Here is an 11,018-nt window from a genome sequence, read left to right on the forward strand (position 1 = left end):
ATCCTACTGTGGTCAATAAAGGATCCTTTGGAGATTGTGTATGGTGGATATCTTGCTAGATGCAGATTGAAGATCAAATGATCTTTGTCCTATTCCTTCCCTAAGTGGAATGCAGAGGGATATGGTCCTTTTCAGATTGTGCCTAGGAATTAGAGGTAATGTTTCTCTTCAAGTAACAATGATTTGTGTTCCCTCTTACCTAATTTATTAAGGGGAGTTGAGAGGCAGATTTCAGAAGTCTGTCTTGCCTTGAAACACTTTCCTGATAACCAGTTCAAAACTCAGACAAAGAAGTCAACTTCAAAGGAATTTGGAGAACTAGAAGGGGGGGAGGGGTCGCCTTAAGGCAGGAAATTAAAGACGAGGGAACAGAACTCTATGGGATTTGGGTAATGCCCTGAGTTTTCGATCTTTTCTATAGCCTCTTTAAGTTTATTTAAGAGGATGTAGGCTTCTTATATATCCTTTGGCCGTTGTTGCTGTTGTGTAATTTTTTTTTTTTTTTTTAACACAACCAGTTACAAATCATTTGTTGGATGGGGGTGTGTGTTTAGGAATCGAATGGAACGGTGAGTCATTTAAAAAATTTTTGCAAGGGAGTTGCCGATGAAAAGTTATGATCTGGGTGATTGGTTCTCGGGCCCATGCACTTATACTTTGATGAAGCAAGACGACTACTGAAATACAGTTAACTATGCTAAATGCCGGAAGTCTCGGGAACCTAAGAGTCAACCTGTTCTCACGTGATGGTGGACGTAGGCACGTGATCAGGACACATCGCCGCCACACGTGGGGGGCAAAATGGCCGTCCAGCCTCGAGGCTCATCTCCTAAACGTCATTTCCGAATGAATGAGAAGAGCGGCATTCCTGACCAATGAAGGCTTGGGGCGGGTCTCTAGTCTGATGTACATCGAAGTAGGCCAATGGAAGCTGTGCAGCACGGTGTCCGTGGGCCAGCGTCACGGCGCGTTGCTGGGTGGCGGCAGGCGGGGCCCGGGCCACGGAGCCAATGCGATGGCTGGGGCGGGGTTGGGTGCTCTATAAGTTGTCGAGAGGCGGATCCTCCGCCCTAGTTCCCAGGATCATGTCTGCGAGTCAGGATTCCCGGTGAGTAGAAACAGTTCCAGTAGCTTTAGAGTTCAATGGCCTTACCCTGTACTGTTCGAAAACTTCGCGGGGGCGGAGCCGGCGTCAACCATCTCTAGCCCATTGAGGTAGAGGGAGGGGAAGACTGCTAGACGATACCATTTTGTGAATAGGAAGAAGCGTGCGACCCTACCACTGGGGATCCCTATGGGGTCGGGAGAAGAGCCACAAACCCTTGCTCAGTACCGGGGGGAGGAGAGTGGAGCGAGGGTTAATTGCGGTGGTAGACGCTGGTCTGGGGAGAGGCGAAGTAGAACCTGGGAAAGAAGGGAGGAAAAAATTTGTGGAGGAGCCGGCCTGGTAAAACCCGTGTGGGGTGCGATTCAGATTGCTTGTCTGAGCGGAATATTCCGAGCGGGTCTTTTCTGGGCTCTGGGGAATTCGGGTGAAACCATTCTCAGTGTAGGGGGGGAATTAGGTCTTGTAGGCTACTTAAACTCTTGGAGACATGGCCACCTCCGATCCGATAATTTTCCCGAAATCCAGGATCAATATTAAAAGTGGAGGGGGGCATTTTGTAGAGGGAGTTTGTCCCTTGTCCAGTGCCTTCCGGGCGGATCCCTCTTGTCCCCTTTGAGAGGGGAATGGTGAACTGCGGAGGAGCTGTTCCACTTTACTGGGGACCAGATTGGGGTGTGGGCAGGCGACACCATTTTTCGAAAAGGGGGCCCAGGATGTGGCCCATCCCACCCAGCATTACCGGGGGAGAGAAATGGATGCTGGGTGGTTTGGATTCGATGATTTTGCTTATGGAATAAAAGGGGATAAACATGTGCTACTTTAAAATTCTTGATCCATTTTGTACCTTCCCCCCTCCCATTTCTTAAGGGTTGTGCAATTCCCCCCTCCCCCCCTTACCCAGCTTGGCTTCATTGTGCGCGAGGCCGCTATTGCCCGAGGCCTCCCACATCCGGGCACACGGCGAGGCGAGATGGAGGGGAGGAGGGGTCTGGGCGAATTCGAGTTGGAAGGAGGGGTAGCAACTAGGAGGGAAGAATGTGGGCGTCATGACGTGGAAAGATAGGGCGGGACTTCCTATACGTACTCCTGCGAGGGGAGTCAGGCTCTGGGCACGTGGACTAGGCCGTGTGCAGAGGCTGCCCTTCCCAGCCACATCCGGGCGATCTAGAGGTTGGGGGAGGGGGGTTCGAACGCTGCACTTTTTTCCCCTCCTTCCCCAATTTCTCTCCCAAAGGAAAATGGGATGAGGTGGGGTACCATTTATTAGGACTTTGAGCAGGGAAGTGATTGCTGGGGAAAGATCTTTAGAAGCTTGTTCTCCTTAGGGTAAAATGAGCTGTGGTAGAACGTATTATGGAGAGGAGCTTAACTTCCCTACCCGAAGGGGTATTTGGGATGAGTTGGCTGATCCCCACCCATCCAGGAATAGACATCTTTGGAAGGGTCCTAAGGGATGATCTAGAATTCTTTTCTTTCATTTCCAGATCCAGAGACAATGGCCCTGATGGAATGGACCCTGATGGTGTCATCGAGGTGATAGGATTGTTTATATACTTTGTTTTTTCAACTATTTAAATTTTAAGAAGTCATCCAACCTCTTCTAAGGTTTGGGGCTTTGTGGGCATGGTTTTGCTTTTCTCTCCCTCTTTTATAAAATCACTCAAAACTCATCTTTTGATCAAGGGCTTTTTCTTCCCTCTGCTCCTCCAAATGAGATTTTAAGAAGTTGAGCAGCTTAACTGAAGTTTAAGTCCCATTTGTAATTTTCTTAGTATAGGAGACTGTTCGCTGGCTGACATGTTTAATGTTCTTGATTTCCCTTATATAGAGTAACTGGAATGAGATTGTGGATAGTTTTGATGATATGAACCTCTCAGAATCTCTTCTTCGTGGTATATATGCCTATGGTTTTGAGAAGCCATCTGCTATTCAGCAACGGGCAATTCTTCCTTGTATCAAGGGTAAGATGTTTTCCTTTTATTTGCTTGAAATAGTAGATCTGTTTTGAATGTTACCAACTTGATTACATTCATCTTTCCTTTAACAAGTTAGGTAATAGCTTTAGACCCACTCATTGTTCTTCTCCCCTAACTTGAGTTAATTCTTTCCTTGTAGCCTCTAGTCATGTCCATTTCTACATCCTGTTCTTGCAGGTTATGATGTGATTGCTCAAGCCCAATCGGGGACCGGGAAGACTGCTACCTTTGCCATTTCCATTTTGCAACAGATTGAACTGGACTTAAAGGCCACACAGGCCTTGGTGTTGGCACCCACCAGAGAACTAGCTCAACAGGTAAGATTTCTGAACATGGTCCTAAACTGCCTTAGAAAACTGATCCTATTACATTTTTCATGTAAGTTTAAAAAGGGGGGGGGGAGACTAAAGATGTTAGTTGCATATCCTGGTTATCTCAGGTGTACTTTCCTCTCACAATTTAAACTGACCCCCATAATTAAAGGCACCTTTTTCCTGCTATAAACCCAGCAACCAACGCCTCCAATTGCCTGACTCAGAAGAGAATTAGCATCCTGGGTGGAGCATGGTAGTCTGGCTGGACAGGTTTAATGGCCATTTCATGGCTAGCCATGCACGTCTCCCACCACACCCCTGACACTGGGTAGAGAGACACCTCTGTGGTGGTGTTCTTCTCATATCAGTCAGGGGCATAGTAGCAGTCCAAGTTCATCCCAGCTTGATGCTTTGCTTGGTGGCCATAGCTGGTTCATGCCCTGGGCACATAATTGTCCATTGATCTTAGGAGGAAGAGTTTTAGTTTCTGTTAATTTCGTTAACTTGCTTTAGAACCAGTGAGACAACTTTAAAAACTTCAGTAATGTTCGGGTACGACTGCAATCAAAAGGAAACCAAAATGAGTCTAGTAGCCACTAGCCCTATTAATTCTGGAGACTGATAAAACTGAAACTTAAAACTACAATTCATTAGTGTATTTTTTAAAAATGGTAATTTAAACCCACTTTATTGGGAAAGCCTGGTATATAAGATATCATGGACTATGAAGTTTCTATTTGTTTTGTTTTGGACCAAGATCCAAAAGGTAGTGATGGCATTAGGAGACTACATGGGTGCCTCATGCCATGCCTGCATTGGAGGAACAAATGTTCGAGCTGAGGTTCAGAAGTTGCAGATGGAAGCTCCACACATCATTGTGGGCACTCCAGGCCGTGTTTTTGACATGCTTAACCGGCGATATTTATGTGAGTACTATTTTCCCTTTGTGCCCAGGTCTTTACTATTTGCTCTATGATGATTCCTCCATGCGTGTCATCTGAGTGCAATTTCCCTGTTTTCCCAGTTTGAGGGTGTTTTGCCCTCAAGTCTCTGGGATGGCAGAGGTCTCTGTGCACATGATCATACTTTAATTCTGAGAGCATCTTATATTAGATTGTTCCTTAGTAAAATAGGAGTGTGTAGAAGAGGACAGTTTCTGAAACTATTTCTTCCCCTCCCACCTCCCTCATTTTTTTATGCAGCTCCTAAATACATCAAGATGTTTGTTCTGGATGAAGCAGATGAAATGTTGAGTCGTGGTTTTAAGGACCAGATCTATGATATATTTCAGAAGCTCAGTGGCAATACTCAGGTATAAAGTGTCTCAAGGCTTTTAGTCAGTTAAATGTTTCCTGTGAAACAGGAAAGTCAAAGATCATCGAATCAGTTTTATGGCCTTTTAGTTGTCTTTAACACGTATTATAGCTTGATTACCTCAAGTTTCACTATTTCAGGAAAGGGGATGAGTCCTTGTTTTGTAATATTTCCATTGAAGCTTAATAGGTTTTACATAAATGGGGGCTGGGGAAGGGAATGGTGGTAAATTCTATGAAATAGAGTAAGACAGATTGATGATAGATCTTGATAACTATAATTATGCTTTTCCCCCCCTCCTAAGGTGGTTCTCCTGTCAGCCACCATGCCCTCAGATGTGCTAGAAGTGACCAAGAAGTTTATGAGGGATCCTATCAGGATTCTAGTCAAGAAGGAGGAGTTGACATTGGAAGGCATTCGTCAGTTTTACATAAATGTGGAACGAGAGGTGGGACCCAGTTGAGAAAGGTGGTGTTGTAGCCGGGGAGGGAAGTATTCTGTCGAGATTCTGGAACACTGGCCCTGACTGGTTTCTTCCTCCAAAGGAGTGGAAGCTAGATACCTTGTGTGATCTGTATGAAACGCTGACTATTACCCAAGCTGTTATCTTCATCAATACCCGCCGAAAGGTGGATTGGCTCACTGAGAAAATGCATGCCCGTGACTTTACTGTCTCTGCAATGGTGAGTTTCTAAGTATTGCCTTTTAGTGTCACTTCCACTGGACTTTGAGAGCTGATTTTTTGATGTATGCAGGTTCTGCAATTGTTTCCATTTCTGGGAGTCTGAGGGCTGCCACAGGGGGAAAACTGAATGAGACACTGAAATCAGGACCTGACCAGGGATGCAGAAGGGAGGGGGTATGTGAGATTTTGCTCCCTTCCTTTACAGTTGGTCACAAGCTTTACCCTTGGGAAGGACAACTGCTTGTTTACCATTCTATTCTGTCCCAGTAATAGAAACTTTGAGCTCAGTAGAGCAAACTGCTGCTTATATAGCCAGCTGCATCGATGGAATGAATGGTGGACCAGCAGTCTACATAATAATTTAACTTGGCTTTTGTGCCCACAGAAAAATCTCACCTTTGTCTCCCCACAGCTTCATTCCTGTCCTGAGCATATATTTGGTTATAACCCCTGTGACAGCTCTCAGGACCCCTAAAGACTCCCCACTAATGAAACAATCAGATCCCACTACATACTTGTCCAGTATTCTTTTTTAGTAGTTAGCTTGTTCTATATTCCAACCTGACTTTTTTATTCTCTCCCCAGCATGGAGACATGGACCAAAAAGAACGTGATGTAATCATGAGGGAGTTTCGCTCAGGTTCCAGTCGGGTGCTTATTACCACTGACCTATTGGTGAGCAATTAGGAAAATTTCTCCCTTAATCCAAAGGAAACTTTTGTCCATTTCCTCAAGACCTAAATCACCTTATGTCCAAGTGTTAAATGTTTACAAGTTAAACCTTATTAAGTCAAAAAAAGGTTTTTGACCTTGGTCCAATCTACAGTCTTAGTAGAGCACTGAATTAATAACTTTTTGACTCATTTGATTGAAAAAAAATCCATCTATAAAATGAGATGATACTACTTGGAACATAATTGTGACCTTTTTTCCTCTAGGCTAGAGGCATTGATGTTCAGCAAGTATCTTTGGTTATTAATTATGACCTTCCCACCAATCGGGAGAATTATATTCATAGGTAAGTGGGGTAGAGAATTGTCCGATGTTCTGTGGTTATTGTGAATTTTTGTTTTCCTCTGACCAGTTATTTTTTTTTAAACTCTAAATGGTTTTTCAGCCAACCATAATTTGTATTCTTATAAATTTTCTTACCCCCAGAATTGGCCGTGGTGGGCGTTTTGGTCGTAAAGGAGTGGCTATCAACATGGTGACAGAGGAAGACAAGAGGATTCTTCGAGACATCGAGACCTTTTATAACACCTCCATTGAAGAGATGCCTCTCAATGTGGCTGACCTCATTTGAGGGGCTTCCCCCACCTGATTTCGCCCAGGGCCCTGCTCTCTGGGTTGGGGGGAGGGGGAGCTGGATGGGAGGGGGGAACAAGGGATGGACACCTTTGTCATTTTTTCCTTTTTTTTTTTTTTTTTTTTTGACTTTGAATAAATGTCAATTTTTGAGGCAAAAGGAACTGTGAACCTTTAGACACCCTTTTCTTTTGGGGCAGGTTTATGCCCTTGGCGCCGTCACCTCCCCCAATTGATTCCCTTATCCCCAGAACACTAATCCAACCCTTTCACTGTTTCAGAGCCAGTCTGTCCTCCATTCCCAGCAGCCAAATAACTCTTCTCCCCCACTTCCACCAAAAGGTAGTTGAGAGGCCATGCCTGGTCACTCTAACCCCCCACACACATACCTGTTCCTGGACAAATTTGGGGGATCCACCCATCCCCCTTTGAGGCTGAAATCACTCTCTGGGTGGGCTCCCCTCCCCAGGTAAAGGAAGCAGGGGAGAGAAAGTAGTCATTTTTACATTGTTTTTGTATAGTATTTATTGATTCAGGAGAGAAACAACAAAGTTCTGAATAAAATTACTTGGAAACTGCCTGTTTGGGCTTCTTATTTATCTACCCCTTTCCTCAACCCATTTTCTAGGTAGGGTTCACTAGAGTCCCATAAACACATCTCTTAATCTAGGTACAAGATAACCTGTCTCTATCACTGAGTCCTAATTGTTCTCCAGTATGTAAACCCATTGGAAAATGGGGAAAAGCATAAAAAGTATGATGGGTATCTGAACAGCTTTTATAGCTGTTAAAGCTGCATTGGGGGTGGGTGGGAGTATATAATGCAAAAAGGGAAGGGGAGGTGCTCTTCCTTGTCCACTTGGGTAGCCCTATCCTTATCTTCCTATGTTACATCTTAGTTTCCTCCAAGTGTAATTAATTCCCCACCCATAATCATAAGACTGGCCTTTATTTCTCTTCCTCCAGCCTTTAATGCCACCCCCATACATGGATTCAGCTTCCTCTTAGTCCAAAAGTAATCTCATGACAACGCTGGTTGAGGCAAATTAAGGATTGAGAAATTCTTGACTCAGCACTGAGTCTGGTGAGCCTGAGGTGCCTGAATCAGAATGGGGGTGGAGGATTAGTTACTAGGAAGTAAGTTTCATATTTCCCTTAAAAGACAAGACAGTAGAGTGAATCAACTCTTTGGTGCAGAGGAGAGAGAACCTAGAGGAAGATACTGGCAATCCTGCTTTAACATGAGACCATCCATGTTACTTTCCAGTATCTTGCTGGGGTTGCTGGCAGGTATGGGGGAAGGGTGGCATGGCTGGGGATGCTATGGCAGATTGTATTTCTATTCTCTCTCAGGGCTGATGTGCCCTTAACTCAAAGTTTCCTCAAAGACCAGGGGGCAGTGGGTGAATGTCCCCATAAGAAGGCTGTTACATTGGTGCCATCATTCACGGTGACAACCACAGTCACGGAGAGGAGTACCACCAGACCTGCAACCACAAGCCATGGGAGAACAACCACAACCCACAGGATCACCACAGCTGTCCCTACCTCCGACAGTAACAGAACTGCTACCAGTCATCCAACCACAAGTGAAGGAACAGCTATCACTCGTGCAACTACAAGCCCCAGAAATACCTCAACTATCAGCCCGTCACAGTCAGTGCCAGTCCCCCCTTTCCCCAAACCCACACCTGGCCCCAGTGGGACTATTGGAGACTACTTCGGAGTCAATGGTTCCCAGCTTTGTGTTCGCCTTCGGGCTCAGATCCAGATGAGGGTCCTGTACCAGAGCCATGATGGAGAAAAGGTCAGATCTACAGGGAGGGGACAGTCATCTGATAAGGTGGGAACTGGGTGAGGGGGAACCAAGGAGAGGGCAGAGGAAGAAGGGGAAAAAACAGAAGGGGAAGATGATAGCAGTAAATTGATTCCGCTTTGTTTTCCCTCTTTAGCTTTGGGGCATTTTTATCCTGGACCCCAACAAAACAGTTGCTCAGGGAGGCTGTGAGGGGAATCATTCCAGCTTAAATCTATCTTTTCCTGATGGAAAGCTCATCTTTGGCTTCAAGCAGGTAGCGTTTTAATGGTCAAAAGATAACCCTTTTTTGATCCTTTCTCCATGACATACTTACATTTATCATTGATCCTAACATGACTCCTTCCAGGACTCAGTCATGAAAAGTGTCTACCTGAGCTACTTGGCAACAGAGTTTAATGTGTCCTTCCCCTCTGCAATTCGTGAGTACTCCCACATGCTAAGTTTACTGAAAGGAAATGGATGGAGGGGAAAAAAAAGTATTACGTTACTGATCTCTCACACTCCTTAAATCAGGGTGGACATTCTCAGCAGAGAATTCATCACTCCAGGATCTCCAGGCACCACTGGGTCATAGCTTCAGTTGTAGAAATAGAAGTATAGCCCTCTCCCCAGAGATCCACCTCGACTTACTATCTCTGCAGCTACAGGCAGCTCTGCTTCTCCCGAACGGGGCCTTTGGCTTAGGTAAGACGCCATCCTGTTCTTATCTTTCACCTACCACCCATTTCATCACTTTAATCCAAATTAAACATTAGGACCTATTGAGTATCTTTTCCAGGGAAATAACTCCTCCTTCTCTGATTTCTTTCTTTCTCAAATGCCTTTCCTCTCTACTGGAGTAGAAATGCATATCCACTGGTCCCACCCAAAGATGCCCTCCCTATACAGGCATCTGTTCTTAATATACACATTTAGGTATCGGACTGTAACAAAGTAGAAAAGACTTAGATTTGAATTCTAACTGGTTGTGTAATTAAATTTTCTGGGCCTCAGTTTCTCCATCTGCAAAATGACTAGTTAAAAAAAAAAAAACAACTAGTTAGTTGGATGAGTTCTAAGATATCCTTCACCTGGAAAACCCATGAATAATAACCCTTCCCTCTCCCTCCATTCTGAGTTTTAAGCACTAAAAGCACATGTTAGGGAGTGGATTCCAAGACCCTTTCCATCAATTCCTTTTCCCCCCTCTACAATCTAGTCCTGGGTACCTTACTGTTCACATTACCTCTCCCTTTTTTTCTCCCTAGCTTTCTCCTGTTCTGCTGAGTTCAACATCCTAGTGCCTCTTGTGGTGGGTCTCGTCCTTCTCACTTTGCTCATCCTTGTGCTTAGTGCCTTCTGTATTTCCCGAAGACGCCCACCAGCCTACCAGCCTCTCTGAAAGCTCCTGATTCCCTTATGCTAGTGGGGATATCCTTATTTCACTCTCACCTCAACCATACCTCAGCTATCACTCTTTTTTCCATTTTCTCTACCTTGTTAGTTCTAGGATAGAGTTTCAATTCCCCTCTACCTGGGGTCTCAAAAAGACAAAAGGAGTAATTGGGTAATGAGTTTTTATTGGATTTGACAGAAGTACAGGATCATATGAAAAACATGCATTTTCCTTAGCTTCTCCACTTTGCAATGATTAAAGATCACAACTGCTTTGCCTTATGTCTGGTTCTTTGTTCTTAATGTACTTTCAAGGAGTATAATCAGTGGAAAGAGGGGTTTTCAGCCTGACACAATATATCCCAAATCTTTACCTTCCCCCCTTTTTCCTTTGGGGTTGGGGAGTGTAGGCCCTCTGAATCTTCTCCTTGGCACATCCCTCACCTAAAATACACTGCAGAGAGCAGGTAGTAATGACTATGGATAAGGAGCATATAAACAGTGTTTTACTTTTCATCAGCTCCATCATTGGCTTTGGAGCCAGCAGAAGAGTGCCAAATATTACATCAGATCTTGCTTGTATTCCAGCAGAAGAGTGCCAAATATTACATCAGATCTTGCTTGTATTCCCTCATATATATATATATATATATATATATATATATATATATATATATATATATATATATATATATATATATATACACACACACACACACACCAAATGGGAGAAATAACTACCCTGACCTACCTTGAGAGACTCTTGGGAATAGTAAATCTCTAGTCTGAACTGCCTGCTAAGGCCAGGCTCCCAACCCCCAGTATCAGTTGTAGAATGGTACCCTGCATCCATTTCTAATCTGGATCAATAAAAGATATCAGATTTTATTTGTAATAATAATCAGGTACTTCTGGGGATATAGAACCCATGACTCCCAAATGAGTGTGGCAAGGCATTACTTGGACAAGAGTAACATGGGAGGGAATCCAGCAATCCCACCACTGTCTCCTACACATCACGATGTCCTTCGAATAGAAGACACTAAAGAGCTGCTAGAAAGCCTTATATTTGCAATAGCATCCCACTCACTACCCCTAGAAGGACACAGGGTATAAAACCTGT

General features: G+C 44.4%; 2 protein-coding genes and 2 non-coding genes across 4 annotated transcripts; all 4 read left to right on the forward strand.

The window, feature by feature from the left end:
* Nucleotides 1-990: 990 nt before the first annotated feature.
* EIF4A1 (eukaryotic translation initiation factor 4A1) lies at nt 991-7,282 on the forward strand. The gene is made up of 11 exons (XM_074311818.1): nt 991-1,108; nt 2,593-2,641; nt 2,937-3,069; nt 3,262-3,401; nt 4,156-4,324; nt 4,601-4,710; nt 5,017-5,160; nt 5,258-5,395; nt 5,983-6,072; nt 6,336-6,415; nt 6,556-7,282. The coding sequence occupies exons 1-11, from the start codon at nt 1,011-1,013 to the stop codon at nt 6,698-6,700; spliced, it is 1,296 nt and encodes a 431-aa protein (XP_074167919.1). The 5' UTR covers nt 991-1,010; the 3' UTR covers nt 6,701-7,282.
* On the forward strand, nt 3,712-3,850 carry LOC141542065 (small nucleolar RNA SNORA48). Its single transcript, XR_012482069.1, has one exon. It is a non-coding gene; the product is annotated as a small nucleolar RNA SNORA48 (small nucleolar RNA).
* Nucleotides 4,366-4,499, forward strand: LOC141542095 (small nucleolar RNA SNORD10). Its single transcript, XR_012482097.1, has one exon. It is a non-coding gene; the product is annotated as a small nucleolar RNA SNORD10 (small nucleolar RNA).
* Nucleotides 7,283-7,832: 550 nt separating the features above from the next.
* On the forward strand, nt 7,833-10,177 carry CD68 (CD68 molecule). Its single transcript, XM_074311819.1, has 6 exons — nt 7,833-7,992; nt 8,091-8,509; nt 8,655-8,774; nt 8,868-8,940; nt 9,035-9,205; nt 9,769-10,177. The coding sequence occupies exons 1-6, from the start codon at nt 7,944-7,946 to the stop codon at nt 9,900-9,902; spliced, it is 966 nt and encodes a 321-aa protein (XP_074167920.1). The 5' UTR covers nt 7,833-7,943; the 3' UTR covers nt 9,903-10,177.
* Nucleotides 10,178-11,018: the final 841 nt, after the last annotated feature.

The sequence above is a fragment of the Sminthopsis crassicaudata genome, chromosome 4, assembly GCF_048593235.1.
Source record: "Sminthopsis crassicaudata isolate SCR6 chromosome 4, ASM4859323v1, whole genome shotgun sequence".
Classification (NCBI taxonomy): Eukaryota; Metazoa; Chordata; class Mammalia; order Dasyuromorphia; family Dasyuridae; genus Sminthopsis; species Sminthopsis crassicaudata.